This window comes from Eptatretus burgeri, chromosome 7 (assembly GCF_056783735.1).
Source record: "Eptatretus burgeri isolate ZD-2024b chromosome 7, Ebu_testis_v1, whole genome shotgun sequence".
In the NCBI taxonomy this organism is placed as follows: Eukaryota; Metazoa; Chordata; class Myxini; order Myxiniformes; family Myxinidae; genus Eptatretus; species Eptatretus burgeri.
Genome location: NC_140967.1, coordinates 4366602 through 4388743, shown reverse-complemented (window position 1 = coordinate 4388743; position 22142 = coordinate 4366602). Strand labels below are relative to the sequence as shown.

Below are 22142 nucleotides of genomic sequence, written 5' to 3'. Positions count from 1 at the left end.
TTAGGCCAGGGCCCAGAAAAGCTAAAGCTCCAGTGGTCAATTTTTTATATATGACCCTAAGCATGCTGGGATGTTATTTGCTTCATTATCTGTGTGGGCCACACCAGTGTGGAAGCAGTTGCTTTCAAAATACTTGGTGTTCCTCATTTTCCAAGGTGTTTCCATTTTTTTTGTCCACTACCTGTAGATGGTGCAGTGAAAGAGATCAAGGGTGATCCATGCCAACCAGCACGTAGACAAAACACAAGACTCATATCATAGACGAGGGGAAAAAGCCCATCAAAATGATGGGTGTACACAACTCAACACAACACAGAGGATTATAATAAATATAAAGTGATGGATTACGTTTCATTAATTATTTGCAACGAATAATACAGTCCAAGAAATGAGAGGATTCTCAGTGAGGGGAGAAATTGGTCAACAAAATTGTCCAAACATTGCACAATGGTATGAGAGCACTGTAACTTCAGCTAACAGGAGGGTAAGATGATCTGTAGCACCCCCTCACTCCCCAACATGAGGGTAAGTCCATCTTCAGAATCCCCCCCCCAACCCCCAAAAGAAGGGTACGCAAAGTTTAGCATCCAGACACGCACACACGTACATACATGCACACACACATGAAGGTGGATACTTTGAGACCTGGGAGGACTCCGTTCCACCTTCTGCAACCCTCACATGGAGATAACCAACGACCGACACACACACACACACACACACACACACACACACACACACACACACACACACACACACACACACACACACACACAATCTAAGTTCCTCCTAATGCTCTTTGCTTATTCGAGTGGTCGAGGGAGTAGTGAATTCTTGCAGAAATTTTTCTGGAAGGCTCACTTGGCTGCGCCTGGATGGGTTCGAGGGCAGTGGAGTAGCGGCAGAAATTATTATTATTTTCGGGACGATCTCAGCAGCGATCTGTGGCATTATACACCACCCAAATAAAGGGATGAGCAAATTTATACAAATAAATGTTAGTGTGTGTGTGTGTGTGTGTGTGTGTGTGTGTGTGTGTGTGTGTGTGTGTCAGTGTGTGTCAGTGTGTGTCAGTGTGTGTCAGTGTGTGTCAGTGTGTGTCAGTGTGTGTCAGTGTGTGTCAGTGTGTGTCAGTGTGTCTCCTCCATAATTCCAAAACTAAAACCAAGCAGCCTGAAACTTTGCATGCATACCTTGGGAACTCGAAGGAAGTGCAAGAGTGAAATTTGGGTGTTTGGGTTAATTAAAACACCCCTTTTGAAGATAATTAACGGCCATATGTAATTATATCCTTTATCAGGCGCATCCTTGGCCACCGCTCTCTTTGGGGTCTTAAGGCGTATCCAGGGTTATGTCGCTGAGGTCTGAAGCCAAGATGTTTGTTGGCCTGCTCAACTATGCCTTCATTTGGCCACAACGATTTCTTAAGGATAAAGTTTTTCTTTTTTCACTTTTCTCACATTCCTCACTCATATTATCGAATGCCTGCTCATCGTAGCTACAAATCGCTGGGTATATCGCAATGCTTATAAACACCCGGTGACATCAGCGTTTGTGGCTTTATTTCATTTCCACACATGCTATAACTTCTAGAATTCTCTTAAAGAGCAGGTTTTGGGTCGCTGATGACTTCGCGTGATTCAAAGGTTGTCAGCACATTAATAATCGTTGGGCAATTATTTTCTTACATTTGAAACTCAAAATATGCTGAAATTAACATTTAAGTCAAAACCTTTGTCAGTGATCGAAAAACAGTTCGGAAGTTACCGAAGATGCGATGACGTCACGTTCTCCGAAAACTTTGTGAACATTCGGAAACAGCGTGTGAACAATGGCGAGATGCGAATCAGAGAGTGATTTCAGCGGCGATGAAATTGAGTGTTTTCATTCCGATATTGACGAGTCGGAGGATGATGGGAATTTATACTATGGAGTTTCTGGCCCTGAGCCATATAAATTTGAGCCACTTGCAAGTGCAAGAAAACGGCCTATTTCGTGTACAAGTGGCAGGACTGACTGCCAGCTCAGGGAGGACGGAAACCTCCCGTGGAGCAGAAGGGCGAAAGCTCGCTTTATCTTGATTTTCAGTACGAATACAGACCGTGAAAGCGTGGCCTCGCGATCCTTTTGACTTTTTGGGTTTTAAGCAAGAGGTGTCAGAAAAGTTACCACAGAGATAACTGGCGTGTGGCGGCCAAGCGTCAAGAGCGACGTCGCTTTTTGATCCTTCAATGTCGGCTCTTCCTATCATTGCGAAGCAGAATTCGCCAAGCATTGGATTGTTCACCCACTAACAGGGAATGCGAGCTCGCAAGAATAAGGTAAGTTTGGTGCAATTTGAGCTTTTATTCGTCGAGTTATGAATGTTTCAAGTTGAGGGCACCTGGCGCGTATGGCCGCGGGCGCCTTGGCTAGATCAAGGCCGCGGCGCTTTTTCCACAAAGATGAGGTTTAAAAATCATTTTTCATCCCAATAAAGGTTATCATCACGTGCCTGACTTGTTACGCTGTCGGATTATGTAAAGATTGTTCGTGGATGGCTGAATATTACGGTTTTGTGACTTTGACTAAATAATTTTAAATAATGCCGTGAATTCCTGTGGTGAATTGAGATTTTTGCTTCGATCGACATTGCGGGTTCGTTTTAAAGTCAATTCAAATTCTGTTTTCGGTTTTTGCAGTCGCTTAGGATGCTTAACACTCGGTAGTTGTGAAGTTTGTAAAATTCCGATATTTTATAAGGTTTATGTTCGATGGCGCACAGGGCCTAGGGCACCTTGACGATATGTTAGGCCGCAGCGCTTTTTCCACAAAGATATTGTTTAAAAGTTTAAAAGGCAGGGAAAATTCGCCCGTTTTGTTTGTACAAATCTTATCCACTGCCGGTGAATGTTTGATTCCTTCGGGAATCGGTGGGAGCGATTACCCGTTTTCCAGTGATTTTCGCAAAACATGACGACACACGTATGAGGCATGATGTACAAATATCCAAATAACTTTGTTCTACAATAATTCAAAATAAAAAAGGATAATATAGACAGTTGCAAGCTCAAAAAAGCAAAAGAACGGCCCGCTCAACTGGACACTTCTTCAATGAAAGAGCGAGCTTCCGCTTTGTTTTGGAGAACGTGACGTCACCATCCATATATGGCACACGGCTTCTTTTTCAACAACCTTGAGAAATAACAACTTTGGAGTTAAATTTCATTAATTTTCCCAATAGTTAGGCAACCACAATAGTTTGCATCGAACTATTTAATGCACATATAATCATATTGATAAATTTTCAGAACATGTTTGGTGATTCGCAACCTGCTCTTTAAACAAAGCAGAGTTACAAAATTTAAGCTACAGAGTTGAACTTTGCAGCAGTTGCGACTCCATTAAAGTGTTCATTTGTCTAATTCGGACATTCGGACATCGCTATCACCAAGCCAGCCATCCTTATCAACCATTTAATTTGGGCTGCTTGCTTGAGTGCTTCAGCCGCTTGCAAAGTTGACAGCGGTACAGTTCGTGTCCAGATCGGGATGCACAGTCGGCAGTTACCACAAGGGAGAGCGTGTTCTGATAATGCGTTTTTGCTGTAGTGTGGATTTAATTCAACAGCAACAACAACAACAACAACAACAACAACGACAACCACGCCATGTCAGACTGAACAAATCGTTCCCTCACTGCAGGCACTTTTGCCGCACCACGTTATTCTGAGCGAGTGGTTCATGCTTAATCATCCTGAGCGAGTCACTCATGCTCCGTCAATCTGAGCAAGTCATTCGTGCTCCAACCTTCTGAGCGAGTCGTTCATTATGAACATGATCCCGACCGCATGAGAAATCGCAAGGTGTGGAGGAAGATGGAGAATGTCCTGAAATGTTACAAGGAGGTCTACAAACAGAAAACTAGAAGGGCACTAGGTGGAGTGCTTACCTCCACCATGTAATGCCTGATCCATGAGAACATATCAGTCCCAATACATTTTTGAGATATCGTGCGATATACCGTTTTTGGCCCTATCTCTCAATGATGAAGAATCACTTTAAAGATTCTCAGAGCCGGATCTGGATAGTTACCAAAATCTAATCAGTTGTCACAACCTTGCTTGGAGCAGAACCTCGATCTGAAGCGACGGAGGCTCCACCCACGTCCTCAGGCAAAAACAAGTGGGCAATGGCGACCGCGTCGAGTGAGGGACGGTGGCGTTGTTGTTGTTGTTGTTGTTGTTGTTGTTGTTGTTGTTGTTGTTGTTGTTGTTGTTGTTGTTGTAGTTGTTGTAAAAACCTAACGAAAAAATATAACTCGTGTCGCACACAGGAAATTCCAATGAGACATAGGGGATGGATTCTACCTATAAACACACTTATCGAAATAACTGAACTCCGGGGACTCTGTCTGTTTGTGTGCACAAGGTTCCCAAATCCCAAACAACACGAGGTACGTTGTGCCCAACACGGGGTTTTTAAGAACGAAGCCCCTTGGTATGGGGAGGGTCTGCGGTGTTAGAGTTGTGGTAGTTGTGGTTGTTTTGAAGATCGTTGTTGTTGAGGTAGTCCGTGTGACCAAAGCCTCGTGCTGGATTAACGTTTAAGGTAACATGTGATGGACTATGAAATGGTTATTCTGATTTATCCCCCATTTTACCCCTCGACCACACGTTGTGTTCACCATGTTCTCTCACGGGACAACACACAGCACCGCGGGGCCTTCACGAGCTTCACACTGATTTGCGGTGTACGGATTTAAGGCCGGTATGTTTTATGGTGTTAACCATTTGTGAGAACTTCTGTACGGCGTTAACTTCGAAAAATAACTCCTGTGGCTATTGGCGATGTTGCAGGTTGTCATGGCAACGTGAGGGTTTCCCGCCATCCATGAGGATCGATGTTGAAGGTTGTCATGGCAACGTGAGGGTTTCCCGCCATTCATGAGGATCGATGTTGGTCACAGAATGTGGAATATTTATGATGGGAAATACTGATAATGTACAAAGGTTAAAGATGTAACGAGAAAACAAGGAAACGTTTGTACGGGACAGTGAGGAGCACTTATAAAGTTTACATGTGAATGTGTGTGTGTACATGGTGTTTGTGTGTGTGTAGTGTGAATGTTTGTGTGTGTGTAGTGTGAATGTTTGTGTGTGTGTAGTGTGAATGTTTGTGTGTGTACATGGTGTTTGTGTATGTAGTGTGAGTGTGTGTGTGTGTGTACATGGTGTTTGTGTGTGTGTAGTGTGAATTTGTGTATGTAGTGTACATGGTGTTTGTGTGTGTGTAGTGTGAATTTGTGTATGTACTGTACATGGCGTATGTGTGTGTGTAGTGTGAATTTGTGTGTGTAGTGTGAATGTGTGTATGTAGTGTACATGGTGTGTGTGTGTAGTGTGAATTTGTGTATGTAGTGTGAGTGTGTGTGTGTGTGTGTGTGTGTGTGTGTACATGGTGTTTGTGTGTGTGGTGTGAATTTGTGTATGTAGTGTACATGATGTTTGTGTGTGTGTAGTGTGAATTTGTGTGTGTAGTGTGAATGTGTGTATGTAGTGTACATGGTGTGTGTGTGTGTGTAGTGTGAATTTGTGTATGTAGTGTACATGGTGTTTGTGTGTGTGTAGTGTGAATTTGTGTATGTAGTGTACATGGTGTTTGTGTGTGTGTAGTGTGAGTGTGTGTGTGTGTGTACATGGTGTTTGTGTGTGTGTAGTGTGAATGTGTGTATGTAGTGTACATGGTGTTTGTGTGTGTGTAGTGTGAATGTGTGTATGTCGTGTACATGGTGTGTGTGTGTGTGTAGTGTGAATTTGTGTATGTAGTGTACATGGTGTTTGTGTGTGTGTAGTGTGAATTTGTGTATGTAGTGTACATGGTGTTTGTGTGTGTGTGTGTAGTGTGAATGTGTGTATGTAGTGTACATGGTGTTTGTGTGTGTGTAGTGTGAATTTGTGTATGTAGTGTACATGGTGTTTGTGTGTGTGTAGTGTGTAGTGTGTATGTAGTGTACATGGTGTTTGTGTGTGTGTAGTGTGAATGTTTGTGTGTGTACATGGTGTTTGTGTATGTAGTGTGAGTGTGTGTGTGTGTGTGTACATGGTGTTTGTGTGTGTGTAGTGTGAATGTGTGTATGTAGTGTACATGGTGTTTGTGTGTGTGTAGTGTGAATGTGTGTATGTCGTGTACATGGTGTGTGTGTGTGTGTAGTGTGAATTTGTGTATGTAGTGTACATGGTGTTTGTGTGTGTGTAGTGTGAATTTGTGTATGTAGTGTACATGGTGTTTGTGTGTGTGTGTGTGTAGTGTGAATGTGTGTATGTAGTGTACATGGTGTTTGTGTGTGTGTAGTGTGAATTTGTGTATGTAGTGTACATGGTGTTTGTGTGTGTGTGTAGTGTGAATGTGTGTATGTAGTGTACATGGTGTTTGTGTGTGTGTAGTGTGAATGTGTGTATGTAGTGTACATGGTGTTTGTGTGTGTGTAGTGTGAATGTGTGTATGTAGTGTACATGGTGTTTGTGTGTATGTAGTGTACATGGTGTTTGTGTGTGTGTAGTGTGAATGTGTGTATGTAGTGTACATGGTGTTTGTGTGTGTGTAGTGTGAATGTGTGTATGTAGTGTACATGGTGTTTGTGTATGTAGTGTGAGTGTGTGTGTGTGTGTGTGTGTGTACATGGTGTTTGTGTGTGTGTACTGTGAATGTGTTTGTAGTGTACATGGTGTTTGTGTGTGTAGTGTGAATGTGTGTATGTAGTATACATGGTGTTTGTGTGTATGTAGTGTACATGGTGTGTGTGTGTGTGTGTGTGTGTGTGTGTGTGTGTGTGTGTGTGTGTGTGTGTGTGTGTACATGGTGTTTTTGTATGTCGTGTGAATGTGTGTATGTAGTGTACATGGTGTTTGTGTGTGTGTGTGTGTGTGTGTACATGGTGTTTGTGTGTGTAGTGTGAATGTGTGTATGTAGTGTACATGGTGTGTGTGTGTGTGTGTGTGTGTGTGTGTGTGTGTGTGTGTGTGTGTGTGTGTGTGTGTGTGTGTGTGTGTGTGTGTGTGTGTGTGTGTGTGTGTGTGTGTGTGTGTGTGTGTACATGGTGTTTTTGTATGTCGTGTGAATGTGTGTGTTTGTGTGTATGTGATGTGTGTTTTACTTTCATACCTCTACAACTCCAGACTCCACCTGTAAGTGAGTGACTCATTAATCAGCTGTCAGACTCTCTTTCATCCACCCTCTGGATCGTGTTCGGGCCTGAAATCCAAAGCGACTTTCCCTGTCGATGTTGGAAGTGAAACCTTGGAATGTCGTGTAAATAAAATGTTCGCGGGTTCTTCCTATGTGGGATGTGTTTCGTGTTTCCCAGGAATTTTCACTTTCAATGTTCTGATGAGATGGAGATGGACGGAGTACCCGTCCACATCCAGAAGGACCAAAACGGCCATTCCATCCGCTTCTCCATGAACCCTGGTGAGCTCACAGCAGCACGGTGTTGTGGTTGGATTTGGTCGTGTACCGTACGATTTGTGTAATCCCGGGAAATGTCCTGATTTGCACCCTGTACGCAAAGCAAGCCTGGAATGTCCAAATCCATACATGCGAGGGAGCACGTAGCCAGAGGACGAGACGTTATGCAAGAACGTTAAAAAAATTCAAACTATTTTGAACCATTCATCTCTTCCGCCATCAGATTGATTACCGTGAAAACCCCCATGTAACCAGAACCCGGGCTGGCAGGATGTCCTCGAAGTCCGCACGCTCACCTCGAAGCTGTCTCGTCTGGGTTCGAATCCCGACTCAGCTATAAACTGTCATCCCGGTGTTTCACAGGCAGAGTGATTCATCGGTGCGTGTGTCGTCTCTCGGATGGACGTTCAACTGTCGTCCAGGATGTTAAACATCCAATGGTATTCTTCATGAAGAGTAGGCAAGCTATCGCCGGCACGCTAAACAAACCACAAACTCCTGCTCACTGTTGGGAAGGCAATGCCAAACCACCCATTAAAACACCTACCAAGAAACAGCGTGTGGTACATCAGAATCAGAATGAGAACCCAGAGGCTTACAAAGGCCCTACCACTGCCATCTGGGTTCGAAGCCCATCGGACTACCTTCCCAGCAGTGTTCCATCGCGACTTCTTGGCCCATTCAGCAACTTGTTCTTTCTCTCGTTGTTTCCCATTAGGATCATATTAATCCCGACCCTCTGTCATTTATTTCTCAACAAACGAAGGTCTTGTACACACGAGGTGAATAGGGGCAAAACCCCTGGGCAGTCACCTGGTAGAATGATGATGTTGAGGAGGAAGTCAACGTGGGATGGAATCAACAAAATGTACCAATGTGAACCAATGTTACAACAAACACATGTTTTGAGGGGCAAACCCTCCTCCCCACCCCCACCCCCACCCATAAACCCTCCTCCCCACCCCCACCCCCACCCATAAACCCACTTAGACCCCACTTTTTTTAAATGTCGTGAACAGACTTTGGTACATCACGGGTGATGAAGGTTTGTGGTGAAGTGTCATCGAAATCGTGTGTCTAGTTTCAGAGAAGAAGTTGCAAGTGTTGACGGACGGACGACGCGTCATCTCATCAGCTCACCTGGAACGTTCCAGGTGAGTTGAAAACATCTCGTGTACCAGTTCGGATGATTCTCTGTATATTTTGATTTCTCTGTAATTGTTCTCCTTGCTGTCGATTCTGGGCAGGGACAGGTGTTAGTTGATTGATCGTTTTGAAAAGCCCTTTTCCTCATCTTGTTTGCATCGTTGAGTAATTACGTTTATATTTGGGTCATCACAGAGAGCGAGCCATAAACGACGTTCAGTTGGGCAACAACAATTGGTAGTGGTGTTCTCTTTGTTCACGGATTGACGTAAAACATGGAAAGCGTGTCGTTGTGCCACTAAAGGCAGGAACATCGAATTTTCCCAGGACACCTGTAACACACCTTGATTCTCGAGGCATCATCGGATCCTCACCCTTGCAATCGTAACTAGTTTCAACTCCAAAGGAGATGCAATAGAAATGAGACATGCCAGCAACTGAGATCACCTACGATCCATCAGCCTCCAACAGGTACTGACATCAAACAGGCTCGATTCTGCTTCATCGAGATCTGATGGTGTTGGGACCAGTTAACCTGAAAGGGATCGTGGTGGTTTCCAGCTTCGTGCGTATCACATTTTGACCGTTTTCCAAACGTTTCGGAAGCTTACGTCTTTAAAACACCGACGATGACCATACCTGGTGTTGGCTGAATGGTTAGGGTGGTGGGCTTGGGATCACAGGGTCCTGAGTTCAAATCCCGCTCAGCTGTTGAATTAATACCCAGGTGGGGTTGACTCTGCCTGTCATCCTTCCGAGGTCGGCAAAATGAGTGCCAGCTTGCTGGTATACTGTGTCGGAGTGGGGACCCGTCCAGGATTGTGCCGAGCCAAGGAGACTGCTTGGGCAGCACCAACGCTCTGCACAGAGTATGGTCCCGATGGATGGATGACCATGCCGATGACCACACTGAAACTTGTCGAACATTGCTTGTTGTCTGCTGCACCTGAGCACACACTCTTCATACATGTGTGGCGTACACTCTGTGCCTTGAACTCTGTGATGAACTGAGGTTGTGAAAACGCAGTGGAGGAAGCAAGAGACGGGATAGTCCGGACTTTTATGGAAGAGAACGTCTCCACCCGGAACGTTCCGTTTCTTTCTGAACGTGGTTACTGTCTGCGGCTTATTTTAACTAAATGGATTTCAACTGTTGAACCAAACAACACTCTCACAAAGTGCAGGAATTCATGACATTGTGATTCTGTGCTGCACCTCGTGGTTTATTACAACAACCACCCTGGTCGGTGGTTCACACACCTCCGCACGTCCTGCTACATTCTTGTGGGGTTGGCTGCGGTTGCACAGAGAAGCAGGAAAACTTAGCCTTGAAAAGTTGAAAAACCTTGAATCCGTGGGATCTATAACGTCCAGCAACAAATGTCGGCAGACATGGCTCCCAGCTTCACGTCCACTCGAGGGAGACGGCACACACATTGATGAATCACCCGACCTATGAAACACCAGGATGACAGTTTATGGTTAGGATGAGATTTAAACCCAGGCAAGACAGCTTCGAGGCGAGTGTGCGTACCTCTATGGCCTAAAGACAGGTCTTTGTTTATAGCCAGCCCTCACAACCTCTTTATACCAAATATTGATGATCAGGCACAATACTGTACCATTCCAGGATATTGGTCAACAAAGTCAAGGCTCATGGAAGGGTGACGTGACAGAGGGGCAGTTGCACAAGTGAGCACAAAGGGAGCAACAAACAGGAAGTGACAGAAGAGGAAAGACACAAAGCATCCTGCAAACATACAGAGAGGGACGGGAGGGTTATCAGGATAGAAAAGATCATAAGTAAGGATGGAGGATGACCTGAGGTTGTGGTCGACTGCCAACTCAAAAAAGAGGAACAAGCAAGATGTTTTGGTGAAAAGTGAGCCAAGATTTTAGGAATTCCAAAAAGAAGAGGCTGCTGGAAGAATGTGAGGCACCTGAAGCGACTTGGGAGGGATAAAGAAGCAGAAGAAAGAAGAGCAGAGGAGAGGCAGTTAAAAAAAGAAAGAAAGAAAAAAAAAAGGAGGCCACCAAACTGTGTGCAATGAAAAGGTAGCAGGCCTTGTGCTCCTGCTTCTTTGCTCCAATGACGAGAGCTTTGGATTCCACAGCATCCAAGAATGGCGGATGTGAGGCGGGGGGCACCAGGCAGATGGAAGAGCAGTAGTCCAATGAGCTGTGGACAAAGGCCTTGTAGGCTGAGAAGTTTTTGTTTTTACTCAGGAAGGACGTTGCACAACTGACCACACCCAGGCTGCAGGTCGTATTTGAAACCAGCTTTGATATATGGTTTGCCTCGGTGAAATCTCCTTTGTTAGTGAGTCCCAGAAGTTTGAGAGATGGAACTTTACCAGTGGTTGATTGCGGAAATGGATCGCTGGGTTTATTTGACTATCCTTCCGGACATACCGGAGGACAATGCGAGATTTGTCTGGTTTGATACACGTGCTCCAAGTGCAACATCAGAATCTGATATTTTCCATGTTGGCAGAGGGAAGCCACTTGTGCCAGGCCTTTCATTGGGATGTGGAATTGTATGCTATCATGTGGAGTCATCGGTGAAAATGAAGAGGGTTTACCAGAGCATTGGAGATGTCATAAATGTATCCGAGGAACAGGAATGGGCCTAGGACACTGACTTTGGACACTTTAGCCACGATAAGTAAGGAAGGGAGATGAGAGGTTCCATTGAGAGATACGTGCTGAATGAATACAAGAGATGAAGCTATCAGAAAAGCAGGAAATAAGGTGACCTTGTATTAAACATCTTTTTCCATCTTGAAAGCAAATCTGACGAAGGATAACTTGAGATCACTCCATAAGTCTCGCACCAAGTACATGCCCATCTGGAGGCAAAGCCAGAAAACATAATATTGCAAATATCACAGCTGAACTCTCCAACCAGGCTCCTTCCTCAAAGTCATGGTGGCGATTTGTCAAGTCCGTCTCTGGTATATGCTGCCCCTCCATAAATGGCATTTCTGAAGACGATGCGTCTGAGATCAGGAAGAATATCTCAAATCTGTGTACGTCTCCAAATCTCGTAAACCCAACCTATGTCGTTCTGTTCCCCCATCTTAACACCAGGGCAGTCTCTCTGGACACATTTCAAGCATTTCGTATAGTCTGGAAACCTACCTTGCATTCCAGGAGGTGCCACAGCATCCGAGGCCACCTCCTCTGATGTCTTTTGGACCTCCTCCACTCTTGTAGTCAGCAAGTAGGTCTCAACGGGATACTCTTAATCTTGTCTCTGTTGTGAGGTTGTAGTAACCCAAAGCAGTGTTGTGGGCCCAGTCCTGTTCCTAGTCTTCATAAATGATCTTTCTGACTCCCTGGAAACTCCTCTTTGCTGATAATCCCTGCCTCATCCTTCAGCTAGGCATGCAACAACCTCTTTTTGCTCTGCAGACCTTGACAAGGTAAGTTGCTGGTCCAACACTTTGAATGTCTTTCAACCTTGGCCAACTTAGGCTCTCACTCTGTCTCTCCAAAATGACCATCTTATGAACCCTCCAATCTTTCTCCTGAACAAACCTCCTGAAGAAGTTCAGTCCTTCAAACTTTTGTGCCTCACCATCTGCCACAATCCCTCTGAGGCAAACCATATGTCTAAGTTGGCCTTCAAAGCCAGCTGCCGACTGGCCATCCCTCCGCCGTGCAGTCTTTCCTTAGCAACTCTGAACTTCTTCCAACGTGAAAGGCCTTCATGCACAGCTCGATGAATTGCAGTTTTCGACTTTGGACTGATGCCCCGAAACCTTACACCTCTTCATTTGGGGAGTCAAAGGCTCAACATCATTGGAATCTCATGTGATGACCTCAATCTTTGGGCCTGTTACTCCTGTATCATGGATATGGTAACCCTTCCCAATCCCACCCTTTTCTTTCCAGGTTACCTTGCTTTCTCCACTCTCTCTCCACCCACCTTTCCATTTATTTATGCCAACTCTCTTTCATTCCGGATATTCCTTCTTGTTCTTTCCCCTGTTTACCGTTTGTGCTTGAACTAGCATCCGCTAGTGTACCCCCTGTGTCTTCCTTCCAAATAACCCCCCCACTTCCTTTAGCCTTACTTTCTCATTCTTTCCATCACCCATTCTTCCACCAAGTGTCCCTCGAACCTGCTGCTGGTGTGTTTCCCCGCTTTCCACTGCGTTTTAACTGTTCCGTTATGTTCCGTGTTCTAACTATTACAAGAGACTCAATTTGTAACTTGTACAAAAAACAACCTCCATCAGGCTGAACAGTTTACATTTTGTATCCCACTGATATGCCTGGTCTGAATCCGGACCTTCACCAAAATCTAATCGGCTTGTTCTTGTCGCCTACCCAACTCATCCACCAAGTTTTGTCACAATCTGGAAACAACTTCATAAACCTTATTGTAAAAAAAGTATGGAATTATTGCATCATTGAAGAAGATAAATAATATCTATAATTTTTTTTTTTTTGTAAAGTAGAAGAAGGCGCTGAAAACCAAAAGTAAAAACTTGATCGACTCCGCTAATTTAAGCAAAAAAAAGTGAGAACAGACCCGGTCTCAGGGCAACGTTTCAGCGGCTTCACAGCCGACTTCATCAGGCACAATAGACCCCGGGCCTCGGTACGTTTCCGGTTTATATTTCGATACAACCGCTCACTTCCGGTCACGTGCTGGTGCTCGAGGTCAAATGGAGGAGTGGTTTTTATTTCGTAGTGATTTTATTGTGAATTTTTAAAAATTGTGACCTGAAGGCGACAAACAGAATAACAAAACCGACTAACCAATGTACCTGAAAAATCTTCCATTTTACAAGTAACAAACAAACAGACAAAGGGATGAAAACATCACCTCCTTCACCTTCGGTGGTGGAGGTAATAACACTCATGAAGCTCTTGGACAGCATCGCTGAAATACAAAACTGACTTATCTTGTCTTTACCCTTCATTAAGATAAACAACTCTATCAGATTCCCTCATAACTAATCACATCCTTGCTAATGTCTAAAGTCTCATCTCCTCCAGCCGCTCCTCGTTGCTGCTTCGTCAAGCTCAGCCCATAATCAATCTAGCCACTCCAGGCTGAACAGTCTCTCTGGCAGTTACATCCTTCCTCAGATATTGCATCAAAAACTACTCACAATATTACTGGTGAATCACATACAGAGCATTGCATCAACATGTGCACCATTCCTAAGATGGATGCTGAACTTGAGGACCTGTCTGCAGCATTGTCGGGTGGACGATACAGATCCGACAGGGTCTTTCGACGAAGAATCGGCGAGTTGTCACCGGCGTCCTGAACAAATCCCTCCTTGCTGTCCTGACCCATGGGGGAACAATGTTTCATCATCGACACAGCCACGTCCCCCAAAATGATGCAACCAGCAGCCATGTGCTGCAGACGCTACGCTCACACGAAAGGGAGCAGACACGACAGATCGAAGGAGAGTTTAAAATCAAAAGTTTTTGTTTTTTTTAACAATGAAAGCTGCTGCATCTGCAGGCGTTTTCTGGAAGATAAGAGTCTTAAATTGTTTGATTTATGTGGCTAGTAACACGTCATACTTTACAAAGTACAAGAGTTAATGTTTAAAACATGTGATTTCAGAGAAAATGGAGGATGATGGTTTTAATACAATTAAACTCAACGTGTTAAATGTGCATTGTTCATGCTATATTATTCTTACAGCATTTGTCATGTGATACTTCTCTTCATAACCAATCCAAATCCTGGCTGCAGTACAAGAAGAACGTTTTCAGGTGGTGAGTTCCATGGCACATTCACTGTACCACGTGACAATGCAGAGCAAGGTGGAATCTGAAAACGAATGCTCGTGAAACCAACACCTGACGTTCAATGGGGTGCCACTCACTCCACCGGCGGCTTCCTTTAACGCCCATGCCGGCCTCACCCTTTCCTTGGATCCGCATTTATCCTGTTCTGCGTGGCTTGTAGGCAGAATCCCACTCTGTCCTGCAATCGCCCTTCATAGACTGAATAATCAGAAAAATATATTATTTATTGTGGGGTCTTCGATGGCACTGCATGTACAAGTGCACTCCAAGCCAGGTATGCTATGCAATTTGTAGGCATCCTTCTGGGCTGGAAGGATGGCCGACAGGTGTGCTCTGAGTTGTCCAACTTGAGTTCGAATCTCGGCCCAGCTATAAACTGCCATCCTGGTGTTTCACAGGCAGGGCTATTCATCAGTGTGCGTGTGTGCTATCCCTCGGATGGACGGTAAAGTAAACGACTCGTCTGCCAGCGTTGGTTGGTGGACATTAAAGATCCCACGGTGTCTTTTGATTGGAGTAAATGACCTATCACCAGAATCATCAACAAATTACAAATCCCCGCTCTACACTGGACTGTGTGTCTTTTGCATCTGAGAATGTGGATAAGTTTTGTCAACCCTCGACTTCGATTCAGCAACTGGACCAGACGGCATCAGCTCACGTGTCATAAAAACCCGCCCTGCTGTTCTTGCACATCCTCTCTGAGCCCTTTTCCCTCCATCATTTGTGCTCGGTCACCTTCCATTGGTTGAAAATCAGTCAACATCACTGCGTTACAGTAACTAGAAGGGCACTCTTCGACGTCACCAGATTTTCCACCGCCAACATTATTACATAATGATACACACACGTTACAAGTTTGATTTAAATCCCTGAGGCCAGATTCAAAATATTAAATAACTCTGACTATCAGCCCATACATCCAATCAGGTTAAAAATTATAACACATATCCCCCATGACTACGAGATCATAATTGTGAAGCTTCAATTGATGAAGTGGTTCAAGAGATAGAACATTTTTTAAAAGATTTTCGTTCAATCCAATATGGCTGCCAGATCATGTGACCCAATAATTATATATGAACACCCTGGTATCCCCAAGGCTTGGGGAACATGTGGGTGATGTTTCCCCTCGATCTTCCAAGCCGTTCTGGAGAAGAAGCTTTTTAAAGTTTTATTCTTCAAAAAATCAGAGCTGCCAAACCATGCGACCTATGACATCAGAGGTGGAGAACCTTTTGTTCCTCAGAGATAAGTGATCATACCTGTAAAGTTTCACCTCGCTCTGTTCAGCCGTTTTGGAGAAGAAGATTTTTTGAAGGCTTTTATGTTAAAAACAATCTGGCTACCGAACCACGTGACCAATGACGTCATCAATCCCCTCCTCTCTCCCCCTGATACAGTTTAGCCACAGATGACCCTCAAAAATTTTCAAACTGATCGGATAAAGCATTTGACAAATGCAACTATGATGTCATGACGAAGCCTCTAATCAATGACATCAAAAATCAAACTTGTTTCCCATGGAGTACTTCACATGTGCAAAGTTTCGATTTTTTTTTCCATTGAGCGGTTTCAGAGATAGAGGTCCAAAGTTTTTCCTGTTTTTCCAACATGGCTGCCACACCACGTGACCTATGATGTCATAATTATCATTGAAACATTTCACATGAGAAGTCACACCGATGGTGAAAAATTCGTGTCAATCGGATAAGCGGTTGAAGAGAAGAGAAAATTCGCATGGACGGACGTATATACAGTTCCTCGAGAGAGGCAACACCCCCTTTCAAAATTTTTACCTTTTGTTGCCTTATATCCTGAAAATAAACGACATTAAATCAGACTTTTTCCACCTTTATTTACAGATCGTAACTCACAGCTTCCAAATGAAAAACAAATTCTACAAATTTCAGAAAATTAATTAAAAATACAAAACTAGAATATCTTGGTTGGATAAGTGTCCACCTCCCCGAGTTAATACCTGGTGGAAACACCTTTGACAGCAATGACAACAGTGAGTCTGTTGGGATATGTCTCCACCAACTTTGCACACCTTGATTGGGCAATATTTGCCCATTCTTCTGTACAAAACTGCTCAAACTCAGTAAAGTTACGTGGGGAGCGTCGATGGACAGCAGTCTTCAAGTCATGCCTCAGATTTTCGATTAAATTTAGGTCAGGGCTCTGACCGGGCCAATTAAGGACATTTATCTGTTTGTTCCTAAACCACTCCAGTGGAGCTTAGGCTGTGTGCTTCAGGTCATTGTCAGGCTAAAAGATGAACTTCCATCCCAATTTCAGCTTTTTTGCAGAGGACAGCAGGTTTTACTGCAGGATTTTTCTGTATTTTGCTCCATCCATTTTCCCTTCTCTCCTGACAAGTGCCCCAGTCCCTGCTGATGAGAAACATCCCAATAACACGATGCTGCCACCACCATGATTCACAGCAGGGATGGTGTTCTTTGGGTGATGTGCGATGTTGGGTTTGTGCCAAACATAACACATTACATTTTGGCCAAAAAGTTCCATCGTAGTTTCGTCAGACCACAAAACTTTTGGCCACATGGCTTCACAATCTCCAGAATGTTTTTTTGCATTACCCAAACAGGACTCAAGGTGGGATTTTTTGAGCAATGGCTTTCTTCTTGCCACCCACCGTCCAGGCCAGACTTTGGGAGTGCTTGGGATATTGTTGCCACATGCGCACTGTGACTAGTCTTTGCCATAAAGGCCTGCAGCTCTTTCAAAGTTGCCGGTGGCCTCTCTGATCGGCCTCCTTCTTGGTTGGTCATCCAGTTTGGAGGGACGGCCTGATCTAGGCAGGGTCTTGCTTGGTAGTACCATACACCTTCCACTTCTTAATGATTGGCTTGACTGTGCTCCAAGGGATATTCAAAGCCTTTGAAATATTTTTGACCCATCCCTTGAGCTGTACCTTTCCACAACTTTATCCCAGAGGTCTCTTGGTGCTCATGGTTGAGTCTTTGCTGTGAAATGCACGACCCGGCAGAGGAAACCTACAGGAAGAGCTGATTTTATTCTGAAATAATCAGAATCACAACAATTTAACACAGGTGGAGGCCAACTAACTTGGTGTGTGATTTTGAAGGTGATTGGTTACACATGAGCTAATTACATTCACCACTGAAATTGAAGGAGGTTATGTTTTCATCCCTTTCTGTTTGTTAGATTTAGTTTGTTTGTCAGACGTTTGTTTCTGTTTGTTAGTTTGTTTGTTTGCAGGATATCTCAAAAAGTTGTGGACGAATTCATATTGAATTTTGTGGAGAGGTTCGGTGTGTGACAAGGACAAACTGATTCGATTTTGGTGAAGATCCAGATCCGGATCAAACGACTAGAATTTTAAAAGTGATTCTTCACCGTTGAGAGATAGGGCCAAAAACGATATTTAGCACGGTCTCAAAAATGTATTGGGCCCAATATGTTCTCATGGATCGCGCAATGCGTGGCAGAGGTATGCACTCTACCGAGTGCCCCAGTTTACAATTGCGATTATAAGGGGGGTGGACACTTATCCCACAAAGATATTGTCGTTTTGTATTTTAAATACATTTTATGAAACGTGTAGAATTTGTTTTTCACATAAAAGTTTGATTCAATGCAATTTAATTCCAGGTTATGAGGTAAGAAAAGGTGAAAATTTTGAAAGGGGGTGTTGACTTTCTATAGGCACTGGATGTACGGACGGATGGACAACCCAAAAACAAAACCCCTCTGGCGACTTCGTCAGTGGAGGATCAGGCATAAAAAGTTGCGAATACTGATCACCCTAACTACAGACCAATCATTTTACTTCCATTCATCAGCAAGGTCATGGAATAAATCATTGCAGTTGATATAAAATCTTTCCATTCCTCCAACAGCCACATCTCAGATCACCAATTTGGTTTCAGACCAGATCATTCCACCTTGGACATGCTGATTCTTCCAACAATGGATGAAGGCCCTCAATGTCAGACATGAGATCAGGGCCATCTCTGGACATATTTTGTGCTTTTTTTACAGTCTGGCATCCTGCCTTGCTCTCCAAACTGTCTGCCTATGGCATCCAAGGCCAACTCCACACATGGCTTACTGACTTCCTCTACTCTCGGAGCTAATGAGTGGCACTCGACGGAATCCTTTCATCGCCTCTCCCTGTCGAGGCTCGAGTGCCCCAAGGCACTGTTCTGGGCGCAATCCTATTCCTGATCTTCATCAATGATCTCTCTGACTCTCTGGAAAAATCCTCTCTATCTATTTGCTGATGACTCCAAATCCTGCGTCTCACCATCAGCCATGATCTTTCTTGGGGAAGCCACATTTCAATGTTGGCCTCCAAAGTCAGCCACCGACTGGGCATCCTCCATCATACAAAGTCCTTTCCTTGGCACACCTGAACTCGTATCCACCCACAAGGCCTTCATCCGCAGCTGAGTGGAGTACTGGGCTGGCAACCCTGCCCCACACCTTGTTTAGCTTGATGCCATGGAAACCAAGGCCTTCATAGATCATCGGAACCTCCCAGGCTGAAGCTGAGTCTATGGGCCTATCACTTTCCCATCGCAGATAGGTCGGTGGTCTCTCTGTCTTCCACCACCTCCTTTCTGGTGTTGCACCTCATGCCCTCTCTCCGTACTTTGTCCCCCCCCCCACACCCCAGGTTTCTGCAGGGCACACACGGTCCATCATCAACCCCCTTTTGGTGAAACTACCAAATCCAAAATCGCTGTTCACCTCTACACATTCGTTCTTCTTGTTCCCTGCATGCGGAATCAACTTCACATTCTTTTCAATCTCATTTTCCCCTCCAAGTCTTCTAGACAGCTGTTCACCACCATCCCAGATAACCGCTCCTGCCCATCTAAAACCATATTTTCTATCGCCGTGACCTCCTCCCCCCCCCTCCCCCCCCCCCCCTCCCCCGGCCGTCCCCTCCCCCTCCCCCAAGCCCTGCCAAATTTCCAGTTTTTGTCCATCCTGAGAGTTTGCTTCTGTATCCATCTTGTACACACCATGCGTCCATTTCTCCCCACTTTCGTTATCTCTCCAAGGTCTCCCTCTATTTTGTCGTTGGCGTGTTTCCCCCCTCTCTTTCAACTGTTCCTTTTGTTCTGTTGCGTCTTGATCCGTTCAGTGTTCTCGCTCTTCCACGAGCCTCGACCTGGTATAGAAAGAAAAAAAAAAAAGAAGCAAGCACTACATCAGCAGCACTGCAGTGCCCCCAGCAGATAATGCAAATCAGCAGCCATGTGCTGCATAAGAAAGAGGAAGAAGGCAACCTTCTCTACGACGCAAGCCAAAATGCATCGTGTTGGTACATTGGAAAATACAAAACATGCAATGAGCGTAAATGTCCTTTGAATCACATCGATTTGGTTCAAACAAATGAATCGAGGGGGAAAAAAAGAAAAATTCAGCAGCAGTAAGAAGAAAATCAATAATTATTATTACTGAAAGACTTCAGCAAATACGTTTCATGCACGAGTTGAGGTGTTATTGCAATGAGGTGTTTTGAGACATTGTAAGCAATGCTTCTCTGGTCCAAATCACATACACATGCATCACTGTAATTGCTGCCGTTCCACAAGTCCCATCATAAGAACATGAAGCATTTATTGACTGATGAAACCACAAGGATGCTATCGACAACAGGCATCACAATAAAGCACCAGCTACCGAGAGTAAGGCAGGTATGCATATGTGAGACAGAAGAGATCATTTGCAAAAGTATCCGACATCATCTCTATCTCAAAAACATGCCTGTACATTCATCCGCTCAAGTGCAGACGCGTGCATGTACGTACGTGTTGCCATGCCCACACGCGTGTGAGCGCGTCGATTAAACAAACGTGTGCATGTGCAAGCGTCATCCTATTTCTCCGGGTGACAGCTGCTCAATAAGTTCCGTTGACCATTGCCATCTCCAAGAAGGATGGAACTGCCTTCTTGAAAAAGCTCCTGCAAAATAAAAACAAGTAGTACTTGTAAGAATTCCACTGCAATGAGAATTGTTCAATACGCTGCTCGGCTGCTCGGAGTATGGCGAGGCATTCAAGAAAAGTACCGCAATCAAACATCCCAAAGAAATACATCTCAAAATGTTTACATGTCCATGAGCAACGGTCACACGATGTCTTTCAAGGTCATCGTATGCCTTCCAAGTCGATTGTATCCAGGCAATGTGGACCCGATCAAATAGGACGAGCGATAACCACCATTACTTGGATTCACCTAATTTTTGCGAGAGGGCCTCGGGTTTCTGGGAAAAACCATTACGTCCTTCGTTCCAAGAACCATGCAAAACGATCACAAGGTTTTCATCAATGTCGATTTCACGTAAACAAGCATTTTGAATTATAAATACTCCGATGCAGTCGGTCTTCCGATCCAAGCAGAGTGAATTTTTCACGAGGGAGAGGGATTCTTTTGACTGCTGAAGGCTTAATACTGAGCTGCTTACACTTTGGCGAGCGAGGCTCAACGAGTGCCTTTCGAAATCCTGAATAATTCATGTTGGAATTACATTTTCAATCACCGTGGCCGAGAGCAAAGGGGCTCTTTACAATAAACACTTCACCGTGTTCTGCACGTCAAAGCCGTGCCGAAACCACGCCACCGCACAATGCTCCGCACATTTACATTCCCAAGTTTAGAGGATAAGGAGCGTCCACTTCAGAACTAAGAGCAGAACTACAAAGGCACAATATGGATACCAGAATATAGTATCTGCAGCAGAAGTGCCAGTTATCAAAACTCAGACTTGCAACAGATGCTGACGCAGTAGACGGTTTAGCCAGGATCTCAGAGGAGCATAATCCTGTCACTTCATGGCAGCACAGGTAGTATCGACATTATTCTACAAGGTGAACAGCCTCTAGAGGAAACAGAAGACTTGGTTCGCATAATAAAAAAATAAAAAAAAGATTGGTTTAGATGACCGAGCAGAGCGTGGGTAAGGATACGACTCGACCATACTTACATGACGAGACACACGGCGGGATCCTTGCAAAACGATCTATTGAATAATTGCATTAATGTCATGGACCATGCTGGGAAAGGTTCCCCCCTGATGAAAAATGTGGGGTGGTGGGAGGCGGTGGGGTGACGAGGGCGCGAGGAAGGCCCATCACGGTCGGAAGCTATCCGTCAGTAGTGAAGGTGCAAGTCAACGGCATGCAGAATATTCTGCACACTACGACGTCACGATACGGTCAAGTTCTCTCTTCGGTATTCCACACAAGTGGTTGGTTTCTCAAAAAACGTTCCGTTCAACAACAAAATATTTAGCGTCACGTAATAATCAAGGTAAAAAGCCAACCAAGAAAGGAGCCAAACAGCACAATCACGAGAGTCAATGCACAAACAGCCCTCTCCTTCTGTAGCGGGTTGTGAGTAGGGGTGTCACACGACCCATTCGATCCAATTGGGACTTGAGCTAGCACTTCTGGGATGCTCCGATTGAATGTTGAGGTGAGTTTTGAGGAGTCAGAATTGTTGTTTTTTGTTGTTGTTGTTTAATCTCATCCTTGGTGGTTTTCAAAAATCTTTATTATTTTTTTTTTTAAAGAAAAACAACAACAAAGCACTTGTGTTGCCATGATGGTGGGATTTCGTTGTGGTGCCAACATTATTGCAGCAATATAATAGCATTCACTAATTAGTACGTTCGATATGAAACGGTAGCATGAAATTCCGGTACTCGGCAAGAAACTGCATTTCAACTCAAAATAAGACACAATTCCAGGCCCGGCGTAGCAAATGGAA

At 44.5% G+C, this 22142-nt stretch overlaps 1 protein-coding gene and 1 long non-coding RNA gene across 7 annotated transcripts in view; one reads left to right on the top strand and one right to left on the bottom strand.

Moving 5' to 3' along the window:
- Window positions 1-3886: 3886 nt before the first annotated feature.
- The window catches only part of LOC147022581 (uncharacterized), a 45234-nt gene continuing 26978 nt past the window's right edge, over window positions 3887-22142 (top strand). The window contains exons 1-5 of one of the 2 annotated variants that reach the window (XR_015059796.1): window positions 3887-4163; window positions 4315-4434; window positions 7345-7448; window positions 8527-8599; window positions 13602-13737. This is a non-coding gene — a long non-coding RNA (uncharacterized LOC147022581). Of the gene's footprint in view, window positions 4164-4314; window positions 4435-7344; window positions 7449-8526; window positions 8600-13601; window positions 13738-22142 lie in introns of those variants that run through there. The other variant, XR_015059797.1, reaches the window with a different exon arrangement.
- Window positions 13280-22142, bottom strand: part of BABAM2 (BRISC and BRCA1 A complex member 2) — a 33506-nt gene continuing 24643 nt past the window's right edge. For 4 of the 5 annotated variants that reach the window (XM_085887301.1, XM_085887297.1, XM_085887300.1 and 1 more), the window contains one exon: window positions 16214-20336. In XM_085887301.1, the coding sequence (XP_085743427.1) occupies window positions 20273-20336 (64 nt within the window). In that variant the 3' untranslated portion in view covers window positions 16214-20272. Of the gene's footprint in view, window positions 13984-16213; window positions 20337-22142 lie in introns of those variants that run through there. The other variant, XR_015059795.1, reaches the window with a different exon arrangement.